At 40.7% G+C, this 25,061-nt stretch overlaps 5 protein-coding genes and 1 pseudogene across 7 annotated transcripts; 3 read left to right on the plus strand and 3 right to left on the minus strand.

The window, feature by feature from the left end:
* Nucleotides 1-3,064: 3,064 nt before the first annotated feature.
* Nucleotides 3,065-4,444, plus strand: LOC141841346 (GATA transcription factor 12-like; annotated as a pseudogene).
* Nucleotides 4,445-6,752: 2,308 nt separating this feature from the next.
* LOC141841524 (ethylene-response factor C3-like) lies at nucleotides 6,753-7,355 on the minus strand. The gene has a single exon (XM_074729696.1). The coding sequence runs from the start codon at nucleotides 7,353-7,355 to the stop codon at nucleotides 6,753-6,755; it is 603 nt and encodes a 200-aa protein (XP_074585797.1).
* A 1,166-nt stretch (nucleotides 7,356-8,521) lies between these two features.
* LOC141838819 (ubiquitin-conjugating enzyme E2-23 kDa-like) lies at nucleotides 8,522-12,470 on the plus strand. Its single transcript, XM_074726406.1, has 6 exons — nucleotides 8,522-8,702; nucleotides 8,800-8,879; nucleotides 9,344-9,458; nucleotides 9,608-9,660; nucleotides 9,794-9,922; nucleotides 12,181-12,470. The coding sequence occupies exons 1-6, from the start codon at nucleotides 8,659-8,661 to the stop codon at nucleotides 12,309-12,311; spliced, it is 552 nt and encodes a 183-aa protein (XP_074582507.1). The 5' UTR covers nucleotides 8,522-8,658; the 3' UTR covers nucleotides 12,312-12,470.
* Nucleotides 12,346-14,935, minus strand: LOC141838818 (protein LOW PSII ACCUMULATION 1, chloroplastic). Of its 2 annotated transcripts, none has more exons than XM_074726404.1 (5): nucleotides 14,585-14,935; nucleotides 13,732-14,307; nucleotides 13,512-13,562; nucleotides 13,153-13,317; nucleotides 12,346-12,487 (listed from the first exon to the last, which is right to left on the minus strand). In XM_074726404.1, the coding sequence occupies exons 1-4, from the start codon at nucleotides 14,818-14,820 to the stop codon at nucleotides 13,176-13,178; spliced, it is 1,005 nt and encodes a 334-aa protein (XP_074582505.1). In that variant the 5' UTR covers nucleotides 14,821-14,935; the 3' UTR covers nucleotides 12,346-12,487; nucleotides 13,153-13,175. The 2 variants fall into 2 exon arrangements, with proteins under 2 accessions (XP_074582505.1, XP_074582506.1); XM_074726405.1 differs by lacking the exon at nucleotides 12,346-12,487 and adding an exon at nucleotides 12,777-12,866.
* A 672-nt stretch (nucleotides 14,936-15,607) lies between these two features.
* Nucleotides 15,608-18,129, minus strand: LOC141839999 (large ribosomal subunit protein eL21z/eL21y-like). Its single transcript, XM_074727873.1, has 2 exons — nucleotides 17,831-18,129; nucleotides 15,608-16,016 (listed from the first exon to the last, which is right to left on the minus strand). Exons 1-2 carry the CDS (start codon nucleotides 18,065-18,067, stop codon nucleotides 15,759-15,761), a joined length of 495 nt encoding a protein of 164 aa, XP_074583974.1. The 5' UTR covers nucleotides 18,068-18,129; the 3' UTR covers nucleotides 15,608-15,758.
* Nucleotides 18,130-18,340: 211 nt separating this feature from the next.
* Nucleotides 18,341-25,055, plus strand: LOC141839309 (nuclear transport factor 2-like). Of its 2 annotated transcripts, none has more exons than XM_074727033.1 (9): nucleotides 18,341-18,710; nucleotides 18,790-18,921; nucleotides 20,218-20,521; nucleotides 22,252-22,508; nucleotides 22,582-22,738; nucleotides 23,114-23,232; nucleotides 23,322-23,387; nucleotides 23,885-23,960; nucleotides 24,720-25,055. In XM_074727033.1, the coding sequence occupies exons 1-9, from the start codon at nucleotides 18,672-18,674 to the stop codon at nucleotides 24,878-24,880; spliced, it is 1,311 nt and encodes a 436-aa protein (XP_074583134.1). In that variant the 5' UTR covers nucleotides 18,341-18,671; the 3' UTR covers nucleotides 24,881-25,055. The 2 variants fall into 2 exon arrangements, with proteins under 2 accessions (XP_074583134.1, XP_074583133.1); XM_074727032.1 differs by having other exon boundaries at nucleotides 18,342-18,710; nucleotides 18,790-18,924.
* Nucleotides 25,056-25,061: the final 6 nt, after the last annotated feature.

A 25,061-nucleotide genomic window follows, 5' to 3' on the forward strand; every position in this document is an offset into this window, starting at 1 on the left:
TTATAGCACTTGATAAGCTTATAGATGGCACTTTATATGTTTGCCTGGTTGTTGGCAAAATACGTTATATATAGCATGCATGCTTTTCTTTAATTTTGTAAAAGAAATTTAGTATCTTTTAACTAGAATTGTTCATTTGCATATTCTAAGGGATGTAAAGAGCAACGATAAGAAATTAATCTATATATGCTTAATACTCTTTATGTGTATATATAATTTTGTGGCATTTGTCAAGAATTCTGAGAGTTTGTAATACTTCAGTGCCATTTAATTTATATGAAGAATATATATCCTTTTCAACTCTTAGTTAAATCATAATGACCTTTTTAAAATGTTAATTTTGTCTAAGAAGTTTATTTATTTATTTTTTACAAGTTTCATCATTTAGTTCATACATATACTAAAGAACAATTTGTCCAAAATAGGTTTATTGTATCTTCAGAACCAATATATACTCACTTTATACTAAGAAATACATGTGTGCCAAGGTCTCCTGTTTGCGTTTGTATGCATGGAAGCTAATGGGCCGACGATTGAAATGGTTCGATACGGGCCTTATTTGGGCTTAACAAGTTGGAACTCAAACTTGCAGCCCCGCCGGTCACGAGAGGTGCGACAAAGACTATTTCCAAATGAAACCCTCGTTTTTTCTTAATCGCAGATTGGCATCGCCCCCATCATCCGAGTTCTTGATCAAAATATTGCAGTTCCTTGTGCCCATATTGATCTTGGGCCTGGCACTTGCTGTCCGAAAGTTCACCAAATTAGATTAGGCTTTGTGCAATCTAAACTTTCTGTTCCTTTCAAAACTATGAAACATTGCTAGAATGAAATTTACAAGTCTTGCGGTCGAAGTGTTCGTCTACTAGTTCTTTGCAGTGAAATAAATGCTACTAAACTTTATCTCTGCAAGATAAGGATTGTTCCAGATCGTATCCTACAAATCATCGTAGGATAACCAGATCGTACTTTGGTACGACTGCGAAAATATTTCTTCACGAAAATAGAATGGAGAACGATAAACCAGATCTCCCCTAACAATCATCGTGATTGCAACTCGTCACCGCATGTGCATTATATTGCCACAAAATCTAAAATAAAAGACAAAAGGTGGCGACTTAATTTAATCTTATAGTGACAGTGCCCAAAAGAATCATCCATCTTGTTAATTAACTCCTAATTCTCGTCTTCAGGAAGCTTTCATGAACAAACCACGCTTTGTAAATCGGTACGGGTGACCAGATCAACCTTCACACTGACAATTTTTTCCGATTCAATTATCTCCGATCCTGTTTTTTCACACCATTTTGACCAAACAATCTTTAAATTAACAAGTCTAATTAAATTATCAGGCGGCTCATTGCTACAGAGTTTGGCGCCGTTCTGGATGATCTAACTCACAGTGTGAAAACAGAGCAGACGAAGATATGGTCTGTGGTGCCGGAAGAGGAAACACTCGGTACTGAAGATGCTGGAGGAGCTGCCGGTGAAGAACCTGGAGGAGTGCTGGTGGGTGAAGGAGACGGAATTCGTGTGGATGAAGCAGCGGCAGCCGGTACGAGCACTTCTTCAAGGGCACCAACACTACAGGGAGGTCACCGCCTATGTGGAGCGCCGGCGGATGAAGCGCGCGCATGACCAGGGCGCGCCATAAAAAAGTCGCCGAGATGAGCGAGCTTGGTGGAGCCCGAGGGGGAGAAGATATACTTTAAGCCCGCCGTCGGCATCGGCAGGGCCTTCCCCGTCTCCGCCTTCGTCGACGAGGAAGAAGAAGGAGGAGGCAAAGAAGGTTGGCCATATCCATATACCACTTTGATAATATTGGACATTTATAAAATTATACGCCATGTAAGAAGATTAATGTACTGCACTTTCGTAATTGCTTGTATTTCTACGTAAGAAGATCATACGCCATGAAAAAACATGGCGTGTGGAATCTCCTAGCTGTCACTACACATGCGCCGGTGTGGCTCCGGCGACAGCCACTCGCGTTCGGTGGTGGGAGCTCCACGAGGAGCCCCGTCGGCGCAAACAGCGACAGCCACGTGCGGCGCCCCCACGGGAGACTGACACTGCTCCCTTCCTCACCGCGCGAACCTTCTCGCCGACACCCCAACCAACCCGCCGGTGACCTAACGATCCTCCTGGATTAACTTTTTACATTTAATTAATTACCCACCATTAATCCCCAAAAATATGATTAACTAAACCCGACCGCTAACTATCTGGATCACGTGCAGGGGTCAGCGTAGGGCACGCAGGGTCACGTGTGAGGATCCCCTCCCTTCATCCTCTCCACATGGTGCCATCTCCTCTCCCCTCCCCTTTTGGCGAAGGAAATCATTAACGGCGGCCCGGGGTGGTCATGGTCCCGGCGGCGTACAGCTAGCAGTCGACGCGTCGGCCACACTCGGGCCCTGGTGGACCGGCGACAGGCGTACGGAGTGAATGTGACTCTCTGTGTCGTCGTCGTCCCTGCCGATGTGGCCTGCGACGGAAGGGAACAACTGGAGCCGCATGACTGACCAGATATACGTATATCTCGCTGCATAGCTGTGTCCTAGTGTCGCCGTTGTGAACATATTACTAAATTACGAATGAATGATTTGATTTCCTAGCAGTAAACACGCGGATAGCAAGGAAGATTTATCTAATCCTAAAATTCTGATCGATCGAGCAGGAGATCCTATCATTCATAATGAACTAAAAGTACCAAATTGTTTAAGTGCAAGAGCATATTGAGTTAACAAAAAAGCAGAGCAGGAGAGGGTCTACTGCAGGTGTACGCTGTTAGGACCATTGATTTTATCAGGAACTAAAAGTATAAATTGATTTAACGATTGTGATCGAACATAGAATATGATGATGTGCTGCAAGCAGTACTATACAGTATGAATATATGCTTGCGTTCCTCTGCATGCAGGTGATGAACTGTAATGGCAGTCCCAGCTCATCACCAGCTTATTTTTTACTTTGGCGATTTCAGACAATAATGAAGATGTGTGTCGAAGTCACATGATTAAAGGCAGATTAATGGAAATGGGAGTGGAGTGGGGATGCCGAAGCAGGCAAGGAGAGAGGGAGGAAAGCAACGGGACTTTAAAGAGGAGCGAGGAGGAGGAGGTGCGACATGGGCGAAGAGCATGAAGGAAGTGCATGAGCCACGCTCCTCATCATTACTGCCATTATTGTCTTCATCATCAGTCCCTCGATTATATGTACCAAAGTCACAAATTCACCATCACTTGTTGCAGCTTTCGATCAACTACGCCCACTCTCATCCCCACTAACAAGGACAACAAAAAGGAAGAAGAAGAAGAAGAAAGGAATTAAAGACTAGGAACCTTGCGTACGACTGCGTTGTGTTGTTCAGTCATGGCGCCGGAGAGGGAGATGGCAGTGGCGGTAGATGCAGGGGCGGGAATGGCGGCTTATTATTCAACCAGCTCACGCTCGGTTCCACCAACGAATACTGCACCCGTTTATAGTGCCTTTGTTCCGCCTGCCGCCGGCGACGTGTCTTACTTTTCCAGCAAGAAATTGTTCTCCTCTGCTGCGTCGGGCACCAATTTCTACTACGAAACGCCGACGGAGCCACCGTCGTCCGTCGTCGCCGGAAGCAGCTCCTTCTACTCTGGTTTGCAATCGCAGCAACAGAGCCCGCTCGACCTTTATGTGCCAGTTAGTAGAGATTAAATTATATATAGCTTTGGATAGAGAATTGGTAGTTGATTAAGGTAGTTACTTGTGCCCACTGGCGCAGCAATGCGAGGACGCAGCGGAGCTAGAGTGGCTGTCCCAGTTCATGGAGGACTCCTTCTCGGACGCGCTCACCGATTCCGGTTGGAGCTCAATCTCGCTGCCCGCCGCCTGCGTTGCGCAAGTCCACGCGGAGCCTCCGGCCGCTACTCGCGGAGCTCGAAGCAAGCGGTCAAAGGTCACCGCCTGGCACCTACAGCCGCTGAACTCGCCGTCCTCCTCCACCTCTTCATCCTATGAATTTTCTCCATCCGAGCCGAGTTCCTCCACCGGAGCCGGTAGAAACGGGAGGGGGAAGAAGGGCGGAGCGGCCGAGGACGGCCCGGCGCGGCGGTGCACGCACTGCGCCTCCGAGAAGACGCCGCAGTGGCGGACTGGGCCGCTGGGTCCGAAGACTCTGTGCAACGCGTGCGGGGTGAGGTACAAATCGGGGAGACTCGTACCGGAGTACCGCCCGGCGGCAAGCCCCACCTTCGTTCTCACGCAGCACTCCAACTCCCACCGCAAGGTCATGGAGCTCCGCCGCCAGAAGGAGCTCCTCCTCCACCACCAGCAGAGCGACCCTTCCTCCGGAGCGCGGTCCGAGCTTCTATAAAGTGATGACTATGGTGTCTGCTGAGCTGCCGGCGCCGGCGGCGGTACCTCCCCTTTTTATCTCTAAATTTAGTAAATTATGTTCTTAAAACTCTTCTGTCATCTTCAATAAGAAAGTAATAACTTTCCCATATTTTCTCTCTTTTGGTGACAAATTTTCCCCAAATTAGACGGCCAATCTCCCCTACTTTCTTTAATTTAAACTCTAAACTAATTCACCAGTATTTCAAAAAGTTCCTCGCAAAATTCCCATTTAGGCTTAATCCAGAATCGATCACGCAAAAGTTAAAATCTTGAAACAAGCTTTAGATTTTTATAATCGTGGTTGATCTGAAAAGTCTCCTAACCGGAATAAATGAGGGTTGCTCCGATCACGTGACGTGCTGCCGGCAAGGCTGCAATTCTGACAAAGGAAAACGAAAAGCAACATTGTCGCCATCTGTGAACAGTGAACCACGGCATTTTCCGGCGATAATTTCTAAAAGTTTTACCAGCTTGATATCGTAATTCCATTCTTTCAGTTAAGCTACAGGGACTGGCTTGCCGTAATAAGAAACTGCAGCTCGCTCCCCTCAGGAACTTGCATGGTGAAGCAGACCTGTTCGGACATGAACAGGCAAGATGCAGCTACCAAGGCATCACAAACAGTGCCTGCCTGAGTGAAGAAGATACAGCTACCAGCGATTGCCATCTACAGGAGCTTAATGATGACGATGAACCTCTAGTCAATAGGTCAACCATAAGCTCCAGCAAAGTACATGTTCGAGAGCAGTAAGCATCCTAGAACATAATGAGATTGTAGAAATTTGTTCTTGACGTACGATTGAAGAACCAAAAGTTCTGAAATGCACTCTAATCAGTTAGATAATTTGGTTTAAAAGTAGTTATGAATTCGCAAACTAATCGATCACGAGTCAACAAGAAACAAAGAAAGACTTATTAGCTACCTGTCCAGACCTGTTCTCCAATTAAACAAGTTATTTTTTCACGCCCACAAAATCTGCATCAAGTAGCAAGTTCTATGCAATTCACAACTTCAGTAACAACTGGTTCAAAAATATAAGATTATTTAACAATTAAATCTCTAATGATATTATTTTTATCGATTGTGTTCTAGTTTGAGATCGAGGATGCGTAAGCCATCGGGGGTGGGCCGAGGTTGATGGGGGAATGAATGATCTCTGGAGGACTTCTGTAAAAGTCAACGAGAGTTAAAATTGAGGCTAAAGTAGACTTTGATATAGTCATTTTGACATTCAAGTCGGACTTTTTCGATTAGAGAAGGAGAGAAGAGTAAAGAGGAAGTTTATCGATTAGAGAAGGAGAGAAGAGTAAAGAGAAAGTTTATCTTTGATTTGCGGTTCAATTTGATTTTTGACTTAATCTGACCACGTGGAAGCTGATTACCCGCCGCATCACACTTGCCTTTGACTCACCTAATGTTAATTTTTGACTTCAAGTGGCCACATGGAGGCCACCACCCACCGCATCAAACTGTAAAAAGTCAAAAGAGAATTTTTAAATCCATTTACTAGTAAACATACTTAGAATTCAAATATAGTACATCGTCTCACCAATCCATTAATATTTTAGTTTGATTCTGATTTTAAAGTAAACATTAATAAAAGAATGATGCATGATTAATAAATCTGATGAAAACTGCAATTGATAATTGAAGTCGCAAGTTTTTCTTCAGGTTAGACTATCACAATTCATTAAAGTAGATAAGTCAAACCTTACTGCTCTGAAGAGAACAAGAATTAATTACTTAAAATGGCCAACGAAAAAACAAAAAATCTACAAAACAATGGCAGAACTCTTTGATTGTTCACATAAGTTCCTGAATTGACTTGTCCATCTGAGCAGCTGACAACTCTTGTTGGAAAATTTCTCTGCCTTCTCATTAATTCGAGGAGAAGCTCTCTAATCAACATCCAACAGTCGATTGGATGCTGGCGACGCGACGCTTCCACGAAGCATCAGTTGTGGAAATATAGTTGAGATTCTCTACTAACCAAGCTAACAACGTGGGGTTCATCCCCCTTGGACATACAATCGACATCATAAATAAAATGTAACCAAATCCATCGACACAAAGCGAAAGCGATTTTCAATAGCTTTGGTGAAATCTAGTTATTAAAATTAATGAAAGTTCTGTCAAAACGCCGGCCTTACTGAAATCGGCAGTACCATGAGAAGAACCATATGGGAAGACTTCCACATGATTAATAGGAATATATATCAAATATTTGCACGCGATCGATGGCGAGATTGTAAAACATTGAGGATTCGTGTAAATGAATAGGAATGCTCTGCGAGAAAGGATCAAAACTTCCATTATAGAGCAAAAGTTTGAAGCAGGTCACAGAATCTCCAGCTTCTTTGTCTTAATTATGAGCTTAAATGGAGCGTTCCATGGTGGTGGTAGCGCAATCTGCAGTTCGCAAGAGCTCCTCCAAGTACTCTGCTCCGAGATCCTCCAACTCCACTAGCTCTTCCCCCCTCCTCTCTTTCACCTTCTTGCTTCCCGATCTCTTCGGCCTCCTGAATGAGTTCCTCCGCTTCAGCGCCACCACCGGCGACACGCCCTCCTCCAACGCCTCCGCGCCGCCACACTGCCCGCCGCTCAGCGACTCCCGCACCCTCTCCACAGGAAAGTTGAGCACCGCGTTCGGCCCCCGCAGCGCGAACGCGGCCTGGTCGTAGGCCATCGCCGCGGCCTCGGCGGTGTCGAACGTCCCCAGCCACACGCGCGCACCCCGCCGGGTGGAGTCCCTGATTTCCGCCGCGAACTTGCCCCACGGCCGACGCCGCACGCCGCGGTACGGCTTCGCCTTCTCGACCGAGTCGACTTCCTCGGAGTCCTTGCGCGACGCCGAGAGAGCGCCCGCCGACGAGGTGGCGGAGGAGGAGCAGGCGCCGAGCATGCTGAACAGGAGCATCTCCTCGGGGTCGTTCTCGTCGAACGGTAGATGCAGCGCCAAGCCGAGGGAGGAATCCATATCGCTGTACGTGCTCGTCCGAGCTCTCGTGCTGCGACTGAGCGCTTGATTCGGCGTTGGCGGCTCGCGCCTATTTTTATACAAACGACAGGAAAGGAAACGGCGGGGAAATGGGGAGGTGGGGGCGAGTCTGACGTGGCTCCGCTACAGGATTCGGGGGTGACGGAAGGGAGCACGCCACTGCATCCCCAACAGCCGCCACGTCAGACACAAGTTCCTTTCCTTCTGCAGTTCTTGGACCATCTTCTTCTACACTCGCTCGCGAGCTTTGCCAGGCAGAAAACAGGAACAATGTCGATAAGCTAAGCAAAGCCAATCTTCTTCCAAAAATTTAACTATAAAAGTTTGTTTTTTCTTCTTCTTCAATGATTCGCTTTAGTGGAGTGCTTCTTTAGACGATCCCTGAACTGGATTTCTTGCAGTGCAATGAATCAACTTCAAACAATCCCTATGTTCCATTCTGGAGAGCATTCAAACGATATCCTAGTCCTCGACGCCTCATTCTGGAGAACATTCGAAATCTAATAACCACATTGTGAGGAAGTTTCCTCGCTGGTAGAACGAACGTTTTTTAAGTGAAAAATTATGAAGAACACAAGTTGACTTCTCATTCATTTTGCTGTCTTTCAGATTGTCTACTCTGCTCTACTCTGTTTCGGTCTAGTCAATCAACTAGACTTGTTCTTCTTTTCCTTCATTTAAAATTGTGGTAGTGGTAGGTCATACAGCCCTCTCAATCATTCAAGTGCAGAATCAATTCAACCTTTTATTGTACCCAATTCTTTTGTTCTAGAGTATATTTGATTGATCTAAAACTTATAGTTTTAATTATTGTGGTGTGAGAAAAACAATTTTCAATAAAAAGAATATAAATCAAGCTGATTTTAATTATTGGTGGAAGAAAGTATTCAACTTTGAGAGAAAAAGTATGCGGTGCGCTAAAATTAGCCATTAAATTTTGGAAAATCGGATTACGTTCCTTTTTGGGTTAATTTCCGAAAAGGAATATAAAAATAAAAAAAAAGTTTTGGACACATGTGGAAATTGTGAACCGACGGAGATAAATTGTAAAACTGCATTTGCTGTTAGTTTGGCGTGGTGGAATCGCTTGGATTTGGCTTTAAAAACGTATCTCTGTTTTTCTTTTGTAGCGTGTTTTGGTTTCCTTTGTCGTCTTGCAAACCCATTTTCTGATTTGCTCGCCTTAAAAGAAGAGGAGAAGGCCCTAAAAGGAAGAAATTCTAGACCGCTTCGCCGATCTCGTCCCCTTCGTCTCGCGATTGCTCGAGGCAGCTGGATCAACATGTCGTCCCCCAGCAAGCGCCGCGAGATGGACCTGATGAAACTGTAGATCTTTAGAATAAGAGATCGGTTTAATCTGAAAATATCGAATTTCTTTGGGTTTACCTATTTTGATTTTGGGTTGTTTCTGGGGTTTTTGTAGGATGATGAGTGACTATAAGGTGGAGATGTTGAACGATGGGATGCAGGAATTCTTCGTGGATTTCCATGGCCCCAACGAAAGTATGTTTTCTGTTACTTGTGAATCTTTCGTCTTTTTTCGGTTCTTCAGGATCTTCTGATTTTTTTGGGAGATCATTTTCGCCTGTGGATCTGAGTTAACTGAGAGGTTCTGATAGCAGACGTCGGAAATCGTGTGAAAGATGGACTAGGAACTGCCTCCGCCTACTATTTTTGATTTCTTTGCTCTTATGTCTTGTTTGTTCAAAACATTCAGAGAACGAACTTCTTCATTTCTAAGTTTTAATTCCTCCTTCTCAAAAGGGGGACAAAAATCCCTTTGGTAATAGTGTTAATAGTTGTGGTTTCTTGATTAACTAAAATTCTTTAGTTCAGGTATGCAACACTTGTAATTAATCTTCAATTGGGTGCTTTATTTAGTTTTCTATCAACACTCTTTGATTACTACGATTACTTTTTGGCGTACTGCACTGTTGATCAGGTAAGTGGATTGTTGCTCATGACAGGCCTTTATCAAGGAGGTGTTTGGAGGGTAAGGGTGGAATTACCAGATGCTTATCCTTACAAATCTCCGTCCATTGGATTTGTCAATAAGTTATATCATCCTAATGTAGATGAGATGTGAGTGTTATTTCGTGTTAATTAATCATTTTCCCAAAAGAATGTCTCAATGTAGCCAACTTTATTTGTGTTAGCAACATATTTTTATTAAACAGACTTTTAGCACTGGAGTTTAGGCAATTGACTGGTTTTGTCCTGCCAATTTTCAGGTCTGGTTCAGTTTGTTTGGATGTAATCAACCAAACTTGGAGTCCCATGTTTGGTAATATAACATTCCCCTTACTTTTATCATCCTACTTTATGGTTGGTTCATATGTAGTGTGCATAATAGAAAAATAGCTGATCTTGTTAATATAACTCCCCATTTATGTGTACTAATCTGCAATATCTGCCAGATCTTGTTAATGTATTTGAGGTTTTTCTTCCACAACTCCTTTTATATCCAAATCCTTCAGACCCATTAAATGGGGAGGCTGCAGCATTAATGATGCGTGATCGACCTGCTTATGAGCAGAAAGTGAAAGGTAATTTTGTGCTTTAAAATATTCTATCATAGACTTTGGATGCTAGTTGCTTGTTTGTAATCTCTTCGATATCAATCTCCTTTTGCTTAGTTTCCTATGAAGTTGCAGTTGGAATGAGTTTTGGATTGTTTTGAAACAGAGAAAACGCATTATGTGACGTCCATGACCTTCTCAATGCAGTGTTTATTCATTTAAACATGCAGGCAAGAGTATATGAACTGCTTTGAAAATTGGATACTAATTTGGGAATATCTCAGTTACTTTTCCTTGAATGAGACAAACCTGTAAATGAATTTCAATGGAATCAGCTACAAAACTGAAAATCAAAGTTTGTAACTTATATAGGATCCCGTAGGTTTAGATTTGCTTGACCTTTTAGAACTTCAGTAAAGTTGGAGAATGAACAGAAATTTCATGCAAATTTTGATGCTAAAAGAATATATGCTTTTATATTGAAGCTCAACTGTTGGAACCCAACAGGAATTTTAGGTCGACCTACAAAAATCCAACCTACAGTCAATCCACAAACAAGACCCTGTTTTTTAGGCTTAGGCATCCAAGCTTGTCTACCTACCGACCACGTTTTTTAGGCTGACCAATCAAAAAGTTCAGGTTGTGCTACCCACCTTCATCCTAAAGGTTGCATTTGATCGAGGCTACCTAAGTCTTAGATCGCCTAGTATTAGGATGAGGCTTCCTAGATAACAATTCCTACCTTCTAAAAAAATAAATGCAAAAGATCACAATCCAAACGCATGGACATGGGTGTTTGGGTACATCTCCAAGATTGACAAAACATCCTTGAGCCTGAAGCTCCACACAACTCCATGCTCTGTTCATTGAGTTCGTTGTCTATGGTAGATCACCTCAATCTCCAAAATCTTAAACCTGCACATTCAAGGAGATTATCAAAGACAAAAGCACCTAATTTAAAGTGCATTGCAAAATCATCAATAAAATATGGTTAGAGATCCAACCATAAAGGTGAAACCAATGTTTCAACACTTGGTGCTGTGATGCTTCATAGAATTGTTTAGCAAGTAAACAAGATGGAGTGCTAATTGGTTTCCTAATTGATCATGTAGTTTGTACTATGATCTTACCTTTTTGCCTAGAGGGAATGCTTGCTTTTTGAGAAAAGTGAAAATGAATCACCTGTCCAAATATTATAATATAGAAACCTTCAAAAATACATACAGAAACTAAGTAATAGAATGGCTATAGAGTAGGAAAATACAATCAACAAGCTATGTGTCTCAATTATTTGGGGTCGGCTACATTGATCTTATGCTTCAATTAAACACTAAGTAATTTTATCCAGATCTAAATAGATTTTTTTTCTTTGGTCTCCCTTTAAGGCCTTTTACCCTTCATGCCGTCAACTCTAATCTATTTAGTTTTTAACTCATTGTCAACATCAACTTGTGTCTCCCGAATATTTGAGATCAGGTACATGAATCTTATTACTCCATTAGTGGTATCTGAATTTTTAAAATCATTTTTCATTATGTTTACTAGAACTTTGTTTAATTTCTCTCTTTACACTTCACATATTCTACTATAATCTATTTATTGACTTGTAGTAAAGAATTTACGAGTCATCTTTGACATATATTTTCTATCAATTAATCATGCATTAGAGCAACACCTAAGGGTGACACCTAATAGTTTTTTTTAATTATAACTTCTTTAGTAACTCTAAAAATCCATTGTTGTCTCTGTTATACTATTGTGCATGTTTCCATTACTTGGCAAAATACAGATGGTCAATAGTCTTACTCTTATCCGTTTTCTTTTAGTTTAAAGGACACATGGCAATCACACATGGTCAGTTTGCTTTCAGTCTATCATTTTCCTTGCGAATTATCGCATGGACCACTAAAACATCCAAATCCCTTAGACTCTCAGGAACAAATTCAATCGACAAATAATTCAATCATTTTTTTTAAAAATTCAATCATTGATGGCACGGCTGGTGTTTCATTACAATTATTAAATTTCAAACTCAAAGTTCCTTTCTTTGTTTTAATTACTTAGAATTAATTAAAATGTCATTCTACCTGAATAATAAAACTTGAGAAAGGGACGTAGAGAACTATTGTTAATCTAATTCTCATCCTTTACTATGCTGTGATGGAATGACTGGCTAAATCGAAGGTGATGCATTTAATCTTCAGTAGAAAAAGTTAAATCTGTGATGATGCTGACTTGTTCTTTTACATCTTTAGTTTCTGATTCCCCTTTTTAATATCATCCAGAATACTGTCAAAAATACGCCAAGCCTGAAGATGTAGAGGCTTCCCCGGGAGAGAAATCAAGTGATGAAGAGCTGAGTGAAGATGAATACGATTCTAGTGATGAACAAGTGGTCGGGAAACCTGATCCTTGATGAACATTGTCTGTTGATTGTACATTGTCTCTGTACCAGCTACTGGAAATATCAAACTCTTCATTTCATGCGCTGCTATTGTAAATAAGCAATACTAATCATCAAGTTGTTTATGGCTGTTGGATTAATGGATCTAACGATCATTGAATATTTGATGCATCACGGGGTCATCATTTCTGCAATCAATCAACAAACATGATTAAATCTTTTCTCTATTAAAAGAGCAAGGTCACAGTTTAACTTGATCGTGAAATGTCGTAAACGGTGTCTAGGGAGATGCTCAACTTTAATTTTCTTCTTCTTTCTTAGTTTTAATTGCGTGTGGCTTTTCTTCTTGATTCTGTGGAAACGTGTTCATTGTTTTCAATCTTCTCTCATGCAATAGAAATAGTTTCGCATGAGTTTAGTAAGTACGTACAGCAAATAAAAAAATCAAGCAGTGTTCAGTGTTTTTCCTGCAACTAGGCATTATATCAAGATGAACAAATGCAACGACTTTGAGCGCCATATGCCGCACGACGTTGTCATCAGGCTCGTTACCCTTCGTCCTGACTCCTGGGTTGGGCAATAGAAAACGAAACAACAGTAAGAAGAGTAGGTTCAGAATTGGTATTGATGTAGTTCGTTTAGTGAAGCTGCTATACCAAGTTTCTTGTTTCATGATTCATATTAATTTTCGGTTCAGATTTGTGTTTCTTACTGTGAGCTTTCATATTCATAAGATGGAGAGAATACTTAACAGTCACCGGTTATAATCAGATTCTAAACATGGAACTCCACTGACAAGAAGGAGGCAAATCTCCAGAAGAAAGAAAAAGAAAATTGATGCAGGTTAACTAACCATCAGTGAGGAGAGAATGAGATCTAAAGGACTCTTCCATCCATGCCATCAAGAAGACCTGTCCAAAGCCCTTGCACTGGTGGCAACTGTGCAACTAAAGCATTCCAAGGAGGGAAGCCAACGCCACTACCCCGAACTCGTCCATCCATTCGCAAAGAGAGATAACTGCAAATTGAATGATTAAGGGGACAGAACTCGGCCAAGTTTAAGTAGCACAAACAGTACTAAGAACAATTAAGCTTACTCATGATGGTAGTTAACAAAACTTTGTAAGATTAGACAAACAATAAAGGCACATAAATAGATGTTCCTCAATTTCCTAGAGACTGGTTAGAGATGAAACAAACCAGAAAACTTACACTGGGGAGTCCAGTTCGACATTTGCCAGCTTCTTTTGTTCCTCCACCCATCTGCCATGATAAGCACAACAAGGGTTAGTTCCTCGAACTCAAAAGTGAAGGTGCAGCACAACAAACATGTTTCATTTTCTGAAGAATCAAATCCTAGGATCCACAAACTTTCTTAAGGCCGAATTTTCTGGAAAAAACAAAACTTCTGCTTCCAATTACTGTCCCTTACTTGGCCCACTCAGAAGTGTAGAGAGGAGCAAGCTGCCAAAGCCTCTTCTTTCTGTCGACAACCTTCTGATCCTCATCACCAATCTCTTCAAACTCTAATCTGGGTGCATTTCCATCTGTAGGGAATGGAACGACGAGAACTCCTCGTTCCACCAGTCCTTCGACGTAGGGTTTACTACGCAAAAATGAGTCGGTAATGTATGAGGCAGGACCAGCAAGAATGACCAGACGTGCAATTCCCCTTAGATCACCAACTGAAATGGTTTTCTTGTCATCCACCCGCAGCTTCAGTTTTGAGAGGCTCTCCTCTCTAGATAACTTTGCGATCTGAGCATTTTTAGCGCTGTTTTCTCTTGTATAAAGGAATGCAAAGAATAGAACAGCTCCAAGATCTATCCCAAAACTCTTCAGCATCTCAGGGAGATTTGCTGCTCTTGATGTATTGACTAGAGCAGGAACCAATTGCGCGAGTGAGATCAGTCCTCCTAGGGAACCGCTCGCAATGAACGCAAGATAGAAGAACATCCGCACCGTACGAAAAGGCGAGAGGACTTCACTTCTGATCCTTGCTGTCGAACTGTATTAGAGAAAGATCGATGAAATTTAATAGCCATTATTCTTTGCACACTTTGCAGAGTAGAAATTCGTATGCACACACAGCGAAATTCATATGCCGCAACTAAGATTCGTGAATGAGAATCTGACGGAAAGTAGAACTACAAAAGTTCACAATTACTTAATGAATCTTCTAAACAAATTTCATGAAACACGGGTAAAAAACCCTATTAAATTTTCTCGTTCCAGAGGAAACAGATACAACGCGCTCGAAACAGAGACAAGGATCTAAGAATTACCTGATCTTCTCAGTTGAAGGAGAGGGTTTGTTGGCAGCTGAGAGGCGGATGTAGCAGGGCCGCCGTTTCCTGATCAAGCGAAACCGCAGCCCCAGGGAAGAGGGCAAAACAGAAGAGGAAGAGCACCTCCCTCTTCCGATAGATTGAGATGTTGGAGGCGGGGAGAGGGTAAGGTGGCGAAGGCGATGAGGAACAGCATTTGAGGCGAGGAAAGAGACGAGCGCCGCAGCAGCCATGGCCGATCTCTCGGCCCGCTCCTCCTTCCACGGCCACGCACCGCGGCAGCTGACGTACGGTACGTCTAGCGACCAAAATTACCGGAATGGCTCGGCCACAAGCTTTGCCAATCCGGTTCCGTGGCTAAGGTTATCGTGTTATATAAAAATTGTGGCTCCTTTTATATGAGAAATGCTATGCCGTGTGACTTATCCGCACACCCATACGCGACACCTCCGATCCATCGCCGTGCCGCCGTCCTCGTCGCCACCCTCGGCCGCCCGTCAGCCGCCGCCCCGGGCGCGATTCGACGTGCCGCTCGTTGGCGCTCCGGTCCTTCCTCGACCGGTTTCCGACCGTGATTTAATCGGAATCCGACCACGATTTGGCCGGCATTGGCCAGTGAGCGGGCACAGAAAGAGCGCCACTATCTGGTCGGAATCCGACCACGATTTGCCCGCAGTGGCAGTGAGTGGGCACGAGTCGCAGAACAAATGGCGACCAACGAATCCACCACCAAAAAGAGCGTTAGTGAGTGGCACATCGATCGCGATCAAGGCAACGACATAGTCGAACAGGACGGCAAGAGCGATGACAGCGATAGTGGATCAAGGAGTCGCACACGGGTCATGCACAGATTTATCGCGCAAAATAGCAATCTCGCCTTTTATATATATAAACATTTTAATTAACAATTTTTTAATTGAAATAATCATCAAAATATTTTGTTAAAAACATCTTGATGTATGGAAAATCGTATCATACACTATCAGAGATTCAAGAGCATGTTTGGTTAAGCAATTAGCATAAGAAGAACAAATAACCCTAGTATTCCCATCAACAAAAATAAGAACGAAATCAAGCATTCTGATACATGAGGTTCGATATTATTAATTAATCTCTAAAATTAACAAGACTGAAAACCAGGTCTTTGGATCGGAACAAGGAGGATTCGATACTAATAGCCACCCTTGAGGTCGTTGACCACATCATATGGAATAGGTGTGACAGTCTCAAGTGTAGCACCTTCCACCATGAAGCCAGGCTTAGGGCCTTCTGGCTGGCGCTTAGTGCTGATGATTTCACCTCGTGCCTTTGCCTCGGTCTTCAACTGGTCGTTCTTCTTCACCCTCGCACGAAAGTCTTCTTGGCACCTGGAAGGCAGCACATGCTCCACGCGGACGTGAATTCTCTTCCTGATAATCCGATTTCCAACCTACAAAGACAAGAGAGTTGTTTCATCGTCAGTATGTAACATTGCACAGGTAATTGCGAATCCAGCAAATCCTACCTTACTACCGAGAGGCGAGCACAAACTAGTTAAGCCACCTACTTTGCAGAAAGGGATACTATGCACCTCATATGTAAAGTAACCTCACCACAGAACTTATTTAGAATCATCAATTTACTTGCATGTTATATGTTGTTGAATATAGCATTTTCCACCCTAAATTCAAAACAACAGACGGCTGCAGCTAAGCTAACGCAGTACAGCATCAAAAGAACCTAGCTTCAGAAAGTTATGAGAAACAACACTGGTCAAAGGGCAGAGTATTAATTAACTGCAACAGCATTAGGCTAAAGAAAAGGGAGTCCAAGGACAGACTTGGATCATGGAAACGAATATCTTGATGACCAGATTAAACTAACCTATCTAATAGTAACACGATAAGACCTCAAAACAGCATTGATCAAAACCAAGACAGACTTACTAAACAGCTATGAGCTGATTGAAAAAATTAACAGAACCAACTAAATCATCTTTGCATTTTTTTTGTCTTAAAAATGTTAGATGATGACATAAGCATCAAAAAATATGATTGACTGATATATAAAATTAAAATAAATAGTAGAAGTGTACAAGCAGGGAGGGTTTAGAAAACACTGGAAATTTAGTGCCTTAATGACATAAACTCGTCTAACAGTCCAAGGTAACACCTAAATGTCCACATTTTCAGTTAGCATCATAAAAAACACAGCTTTTTGACAAAGGCATTGCCTAGATTCTGTTTCATGTAAAAAACTTCTTTAAAGGCTTCCGTGACAACCTAATTACGAGTGACAAAAAAGGGCATCTTCAACAATGTGGCAATAAGACAAAAATGAAGAATTCAAACACTTTGTTTTGGACCCAACTACTGAAAGAACAGAATTCAGTTCCATAATAGAAAGGGACAACTGACTGTGATTCATATCTTGTGTTCAGAATAACATGGGCTGGAAATGAGCATTTCATTCTAAAGATACTTGACTAAAATATTCAGGAAAATGTAATTTCTTGTTTACGTTGTATGTCTCCAGCCCAGTCCCAAGAGGCGAGGGGAGTCATTTTGCACTTCTGGGTGATGGTATATGAAAGAGCTCACAAAGAGATGACCGTCTATTTGGCATTAACTTAATAATATATAATCATTATGCACCATAATTTTCTTGGAACATACAAATGAAACATAGTTGCTCCAACAAGTAAAGAAGATTTTCACCAAAAAAGTTCCCCTTCTCAAGAGTACACAATTTACTTGGTTAAAGAAGAACAAATAATTAATAGAAAATAAATTGAAATTTTAGAAAACTTTGACAATTAGGATTCTACTTACCGAATTTGTATGGTGCACAATGAAGGAATTCACTAAGATTTTTAATAAAGGGACTTGAAATTCCAATACATATTGTTATTTGCACCAAACAATATGGCGTTGTTGATCCAAATCGGATTCAAGTTCATGGGTGAGAATCGATGAAATATCAAATTCCTCCTTTAGATAGTGGTGCCATTTTCAAATGAATTCCTAAAATAAATGAGAATTAGCAGTTTGCCCAACTTAGATCCGTCCTACATCCAGGCATTTCCCATTTCTGTGTTTTTCCAGCAAAAAAAAACATCTTCTACGTCTTAGGAAATGAAAATTTCGTGTTTACTTATATTGTAAAGAACACAGTAGAGAAATATTATTATTCACAGAAAAAAGTCTCTTTGGAAGCATAAATAACAATAAACGAAACACGGATAGCGGAAGAATGAATAGAGACCTGCTTGTTTATTTCGACGCCGATGGCGCGCTTAGTGACGTTCCATACCCTACCGGTACGACCGTGGTAGAACTTATGCGGCATGCCTTTGTGAACGGCACCATTCACCTTGACGTCAACATAATCTCCGATCTTGTAGGTACGGAGGTAGGTGGTCAGGGGGATGTACCCCTTCTTCCGGAAAGGACGGGAAAAGAGGTCCCTAGTGCGGGAACGAAGTCCATGACCAGCCGGCATCCTCTTCGGCCTTCGTCTTTCCCTTCGCGATGTACCGCCAGCTGCGGCCTCGAGGACGGAGAGAGGAACAGCAGAAGAAGCTAGGGTTCTCGATGTGAAGCAATTTATAGAGCGGTCAACCATGGACGCAGAGGCTTGTTATTGGGCCATCTCGGCCCATAAAGAACGTCAAATCGGCCGCTTGATTTTAAAATGGAATATGAACGACTTGCGTAGCACGTGCAAGCGAGTGCGTTCCGTTGGTGCTTGAGCGGGCACCATCAATCCAACGGCTACCGTCGCCCTATCTCCGGCCGATCTCGTCACCGATCCACTCCGGGCTACCTCGAGATCTCTCTTTGTACTTGTGCTGAAGCCGAAGCGGAGATGGAAGGGAGAGAGAATCGAGGGGGCAGGACATCCCCCATCAACTGTTCTCAGTGGAAGCGGTGGAAATCTAGAGCGGATCAAAGCGCAGAAGGAATCTCATTTTTCCCTCCAGATTTCTCGCCCGTCATTTCTTTCCCTGGAGTTATCCGATCGAATCCAGAAAGTGGTTTTGTGAATCGATCGCTGTGTTCTGTCGTCTAGGGTTGCAGGATCGATCCTTTTTGCATGCGGAGCGATGGCTTCTCTCTACCCGGGTCACTTTAGTGCAGTTCAGGTACTCCAATCGAGAGCATGGAGTAACGAGGGCCTTACTTTTTTTCGAGTTTCCGCTTGATTTTTCTTTATTGATGTAGGTTGGCTCGTATTTTTTGGAGCATTACTATCTTATTCTTCAGAAGCAGCCGGAACTAGTGCACCAGTTCTACACGGAAGGGAGTTCCATGGTGCGTGTCGATGGAACTGCAACCGAATCGGCGACTGGGATGGTGGTACTATTCAGCAAATCTGAGTTTTTTCCCTTTTGATTCATTGGATGAAATCATTAATTAATCATTGGAAACTCTCCTATCCTAATACAGACATAGAGTATAGAGATATGATAACTCATCAGTAAGGATACAATATCAATTACCCAAGAATTCCGGAACAAGAAGGATTAGTCCATCTAACTTAGACTAAGGTCTAAGGTTAAACAAAAACATAAAGCTTCATCTAACGTATTGAGCATTAAAGCTATTGTTAATATCAGCTAATAGTGTTTTGGCCTGATAACTGAGCTCCAACTAGCTAATAAGCAATCTCTACTAACTTATCTCCATCCCATAAATAACTTCTCAGCTTATCCACCTTATAACCCATTTGGGTATTCGCTAAACTGTTACTTGATAAAGGATAAGATGAGTTAAAAGTGAATTGATTAAGGTGAGCCGACCTCCTAAGTGTCTATGTTGCAAGGTAGTCTATCTGTTGTCAACTTTTTGAATGACTGGTCTCCAAAAATCTTACTTTGGTTTCTTATGATCAAGCCTAAAACTCAAGTGCGTAGTATTTTTAATTTAATATATTATATTGCTATCTAATATTTTTTAATTTAATAATGTTATACTCATGTTTATAAATAAATATTAATACATAACCTTACGATTTATAGTATATTTGGATGAATAAGTTGAAGGATGGATGAATGAAGGGATGAATCTATATGTCTATTTGTTTGGTTATTTGATTTAAAGGATGAATCAATTAGTTTGGATATGTTTGAAGGAGGATAAAGATTCCAATTTGACCTTGTTTTAGGCCTGCTAAATTGGGCTAACCAAGGGAGGGGCAGAAAGGAATAATTAACTAATTACTAAACTAAAGCTGCAGTCCTTACACAAACAAATTAACCATATGTTTGTCGTCTTCTCGTGGAATTCCCTTGAACACCACCACCACATATTCATGAAGTGTTCCTTCGTGCATTGCTGTTTGCACTGACATTGTATGCACACTCACAGCACCAACATTTTTTGCTGCCTAAGCACCAACTTCTGTTGCCCACAGCGCAAATTTTTCGGTGCTCAAAAAATAACATTGATTAATTAATTGCTTCTTTGATGTGTAATCTTCATTTGGAAATGTAATCTAATTGTACATCTTTTACAGCAGCAGTTATCTGGTTATTATGTTTTAAGTAATTGTATATTGCTCCATTCTTTTTTTTTTTTTTTTTTGACTTCTTCGGATAGACAAGGTGTAAATATGTACTACTGACTTCCTCATGCGGTAAAATTTTGCAGCAAATTCATGATCTTGTGATGCGCCTGAATTTTAAGGGAATCGAGATTAAGTCTGCCCACTCTTTGGAGTCTTTGAATAGTGCAGTTTTGGTGATGGTTTCTGGTTATGTGCAGTTGGATGACTATAGTGTTAGGAGGAAATTTGTGCAAACCTTTTTCCTTGCTCCTCAAGAGAAAGGATACTATATTCTCAATGACATTTTTCACTTCCTTGAGGAACAAATTTATGAGCACCCAGCAGCCCTCGTGTCTCAGACTGACTTTGAATCCAAGTTAAACATGTCCAATCCTGTACCAGAAGCAGGTAGTATTCTGTTTGTGAAAATATGTCATTTTCATTCTTCATGGACGCAATGTTTAATAGACCCGACTAGATTTCCCATTTGCTTGGGATCAAATTTGCATGGATTCCATTTCTTTTCTTTTTTCTTTCAGGTTGAAAACCACAAGTACTTATTATGGATGTAAAACTCTGTACATGAATGAAAATATGCTATATTGATATATGACATAACTGTAAGGGATTTCTGTTTCTCAGTGAAACATTATTATTAGCAAAGATTGTATCTATTTTTTTGCTTAGAACTTATAGTTGCTTCCACATGTCAATGTTATTACTTCCTTTGGAGCATGTGGAAAAATAAAAAACACATATGCATACACAAACCACGAACTTTATGATGAAGAAAATTACTCATAATTGCAATTGTGTCATGTTATCATCTATCCAATTTGTATATGCACCTATTTATGGATGTATGTGTACAATAACAAGGCAGCGTGGCATTGATGTGGTTCCGAATGATGAATCGAAGCGTGAAATTTCTGCTGTTGTCTGCTTTGGTGAGAAGCAGTGTTTTTTTGTGACTGCTATTGTTGCGTTCTCAATGATGAATCCTAAGAACTCAATCTCATAGATCAAGCGCCTTTTAGGTCTGAAAGTTTCAGATCCTGAGGAGGTGTCAAGGGTGGTCAGCCTACCCAAGGCTACCGATCCAGATTGCCTTCTACTGCTGTGCTTTATGGTGACCGGTGAGCCCAACAGACAGAAGTTACTGTTTATTATGTTCAAATTCGCTGAAAATTCAAGGACTCAAATGCTACTGTCGATTTTCTTAAGTTCAAAATCTTGGTGTTCTAGTGGTTATTGCATGGAAAATGTTGGCACAGGGTCACTCTCTTTTGTAGATTTACAACCTTTTCTGAAAGTACTATTTTTTTGATTCAAAAGCAAGTGCAAGGATTATTGAGGACTGATCAACTAGAAATCATACCGAGGAGGTTTATATGTTGACCTATCTCAATGAAGAGTTGATAGCAGTGGAAAAACTTTCAAGAAAGTCAGGGCAAAGACTAATTAAGTTGAAAAATGAAGTGGTTCTACTTGTTAACGGTTACAAGGACATACCTAAGTTCCAAGACGAACTTATGAATCTTCCTCTTGGGTGACCACTTGACACTACTTTAAAATCGAGGATGAGTTTTTTTCAACCTGGGCGACTGATGCAGGAGGATCTGAAGATTTTTATTATTATTTTTGATAATTTTTATTTTTAGTATTTAGAGTAATTTATGAATTTTTTACTTTTTATATTTGAGGATTTTAAGTCCGTTTAGGATTTTTAAGATTTCGAATTTGTTAAAAAAATTTCCTTTCTATTAGGATTTCTTTCATTTCTTTACAAGTTAGGGTTTTGGATTTATATAAGTATCTTGTTAGTTGATATTTAAAAAAAAGGTTTTAGTTTAATAATATTTTCGGCAGTGCCGTTTATTTCCTTATTTTCTGGTATTCTTCCGAATTAATAGGTTTAGAAGATTGATTTTCGATGTTCGTAGTCGATCGACGGAATCAATATTGTCTGCAGGATAATCACTATCCTGTCCGGCGTCATATTCCTACTACGTCTTTATGTTTTTCTTTTGTACAATGAAGGGCTACAGCCTTTATAGGTCACAAAAATATTAACTCCTTGCCTAGACATCTACTAGTTTCTTTCTTTTACTGAATGTAAGCTTGTTTGATTTTGACAGTTTCTGACTATATGCTGCGAGATGAAATTCAGGCTCAGGATTTGTTGCCTTCAGTGCACGTGGAAGAAAATGATACAGTCGAGAATTATAGCAACTTTGAAGCACCACAACTTTCAGTTTCTGATGAAAGATTAGACGAATCTCCTGCTGAAGAGACTGCTTCATTTCCGATTGCCTTGGAGACTACAAGAGACCCACCTCCTGCTACTCCTGAGGAGCCTGTTGGGGAGCCAACTAAGCATACATATGCGTCCATTGTATGCAACGTTTATTTCTATCATATTTTCTTACAAGTTATTCCCAAGGAGACTGATGTTCTTTATGTCTCAGCTTCGATCTAAAGGGCAGTCTGGTCCATCTATGCATTCAGCATCTGTAGTCAAGACGGAACAGGCTCATGCTTTTTCCCAACAATCACATCCTGTTGTTGTTCCTGAGAATTTTGGCTCTGTGGCAACTGAGGAGGCTCTGGTAGTTGAGGATGAAGGTTTCTCCCCTAATTCCTGTATTTTCTTTGTGAAAGTTATTTGAGCAATTCTCAATTTCTACTTTGCACATGAAAAGGTTGGCCCTCCTGTTTATATTCAGGCCTTCTAGTCTCTCATCTTCTGAAGCCAGACTGCTTATTATTGTTCAATTTTTAGTAACTTATATACAATGATTACATGATCTTGGGCATCATTATAGGTTTTTTTTTACTTAATAGTTGAGTAGCTTTTAGCTTTATTGAAAATTCAGTGTGGGTACCAGTTCAATTGCTTGTATTTTTTTTAATGTTTTCACTGGGATTTTATCTGTTACACTGAAAAATCTATTGATCTTTATTTAAGCCTGTTTGAGGATCATGGTTGTTTGGTCGCAGGTGATGCCAGATCTGTCTATGTTGGAAATCTTCCTTCTGTTTCAACTTCAGACCTTGAGCAAATCTTTAAGAACTTCGGTAGATTAAGACCAGATGGTGTTTTTATTAGAAGCCGAAAGGTTGAGTCCATGTAACTTGTTGTATTATTTTGTCTTCTATTTATCTAGATTAATTTTTAACTCACTAGTATTCTACGTGAAATTTACAGGAATCTGATGTTTTTTATGCTTTCATTGAATATCAAGATGCCATTGGTGTACAAAATGCACTTAAGGTATGTTTTCTTACTCTAGTTTATTCTCACAGGGATCAAAATATCCGACTGTATTTTGTAGTATTTGCACGGCCCTGGTCCATTTCAAGTCTAGTCTGTACCAGTCTGACCAAGTGTTGAAATCAGTGTAAACTATATGCTTTTATTGTTTCATCTTGTTTATAAATCCAGTTTTCAGTTTTGACCTATTTGACTGATGATACCGGCAGAAAAATTTCCAGTGTAGGGTTTCAAATCTACTTGTGTTCCAGCTCTGTAATCTCTACCATATTTGTTTGATCTTCATTATTATTTATCTGGTGATTTTGTTTGTGTTAACTACTTCTAGATTCATGTCCTTGTATCTTGCTGGCACTTTTTGTAACTTTTTTTTAAAATTTTAATTTTAAAAATTTTATATTCTGTACAACTAGATTTTGCTTAGGATAATATTCAGCTATCTTATTATGTGTTGTCTCTAAAATTACATAATTTACATATTGGTTTTTCATTTGCAGGCATCTCCAATACAGTTGAATGGGAGATTGATTCACGTTGAGGGGAGAAGACCTAACAGTGGTGTATCACGAGGAAGTAAGTCCCAATTTCATGTTATGGACCTCTCTTTTGAAATCACTTAAATATCCAAATTTGAGAACGAATTAAATATATACATCAGTTTTTAAAAAAAAAAAAAAACACATGAATATTAATGTTTTTATGGTCTCTATATTTTAAGTTTTCAAATGAACTAAAGGTAAATGGAAGGATGTTTTTTTTAATGTTTCAGAATTATGCAATAGTATGAGTCTGCTGTTAATGTGATCCTCTCTGCCCCTAGTGGGAGTATACATTTGTGTTGCTGCCTGATGTAGCTATTAAAATTTAAAATAAAAAGAAGAAAACCTGTTAAAAATTATAATGAAAAGCAATATGCGAAGTATATTCATCATATCAAGTTTGATATCCAGTGGGGCCTTTGACATAATTTAAAGGCGTATTCATTGCTTGCTAAATCTACCATAGAAGTAATAGATCATGTCGTAATTGTTTCTTAATCTTCTTATCTATGTATGTCAACAAACTTGTTAAATGTGCGTATCTTGAAGTGTAGAGAGTTCATAGTACTCTTGCATATGTTAAAATGGAACTTCTTGATGAATGAACAGAGTAGATAAGAGCCCAGAAACTGGCCAAAGAGCTCAGCTTATAGATTTTAGCAAACAAAGTTTACTGGACAACTGAGACACTTTTTTCTCCCTCTGATTATCCACTATGAGCTTGATTACATACACCTGGAACACTAGTCATTAGCCATTTTTCTTCAAGATAACTGTTAGTGTTCTTCTTCAGGAAGGGGCAGAAGCAGAGGTTACCCGTCTGAGTTCTCCAGAGGATGCCTTGGCGGTCGGACTTCTGGTCGAGGTATCAGGCGAGAAGGCAGTGATAGGGACCATATTAGTCAGGCAAGGGGAACTGGATATCCTCAACGAGTTCAAGAAAGGGATTATTAAATGCTCCGACACCAAAAGAAGGGACGATGACAAGCTTCATTAGGTTCTTCCCAGGACTTAGGGAAATTTCGCCTTGTTTCAAGACCAGCCCCTGCTGTATCTCGTAGTGTAATTTAATCATTTTGTGGTGCCAGACATTCCATTAGAATAGAGTAACTAGTTCAGTGTTGAACAATGTTTG

This window comes from Curcuma longa, chromosome 11 (genome assembly GCF_044706935.1).
Source record: "Curcuma longa cultivar G26 ecotype Majalengka, Jawa Barat chromosome 11, ITB_CL_G26_1.1, whole genome shotgun sequence".
NCBI lineage: Eukaryota > Viridiplantae > Streptophyta > Magnoliopsida > Zingiberales > Zingiberaceae > Curcuma > Curcuma longa.

Excerpts from the sequence above, each read along its gene's own strand:
- LOC141839309 (XM_074727032.1), top strand. The coding sequence starts at position 18,672 with ATGGCTTCTCTCTACCCGGGTCACTTTAGTGCAGTTCAG. Across the intron at positions 20,522-22,251 it reads CAATCCTGTACCAGAAGCAG|TTTCTGACTATATGCTGCGA; the intron begins GTAGTATTCTGT and ends TGATTTTGACAG. Across the intron at positions 23,233-23,321 it reads TTTTTATTAGAAGCCGAAAG|GAATCTGATGTTTTTTATGC; the intron begins GTTGAGTCCATG and ends TGAAATTTACAG.
- LOC141838819 (XM_074726406.1), top strand. The coding sequence starts at position 8,659 with ATGTCGTCCCCCAGCAAGCGCCGCGAGATGGACCTGATGAAACT. Across the intron at positions 8,703-8,799 it reads GAGATGGACCTGATGAAACT|GATGATGAGTGACTATAAGG; the intron begins GTAGATCTTTAG and ends GGGTTTTTGTAG. Across the intron at positions 8,880-9,343 it reads TTTCCATGGCCCCAACGAAA|GCCTTTATCAAGGAGGTGTT; the intron begins GTATGTTTTCTG and ends TGCTCATGACAG.
- LOC141838818 (XM_074726404.1), bottom strand. The coding sequence starts at position 14,820 with ATGGCTGCTGCGGCGCTCGTCTCTTTCCTCGCCTCAAATGCTGTTCCT. Across the intron at positions 13,563-13,731 it reads TACACTTCTGAGTGGGCCAA|ATGGGTGGAGGAACAAAAGA; the intron begins GTAAGGGACAGT and ends TTATCATGGCAG. Across the intron at positions 13,318-13,511 it reads GTCGAACTGGACTCCCCAGT|TTATCTCTCTTTGCGAATGG; the intron begins GTAAGTTTTCTG and ends TTCAATTTGCAG.
- LOC141839999 (XM_074727873.1), bottom strand. The coding sequence starts at position 18,067 with ATGCCGGCTGGTCATGGACTTCGTTCCCGCACTAGGGACCTCTTTTCC. Across the intron at positions 16,017-17,830 it reads GCGTCGAAATAAACAAGCAG|GTTGGAAATCGGATTATCAG; the intron begins GTCTCTATTCAT and ends TTGTCTTTGTAG.
- LOC141841524 (XM_074729696.1), bottom strand. The coding sequence starts at position 7,355 with ATGGATTCCTCCCTCGGCTTGGCGCTGCATCTACCGTTCGACGAGAAC.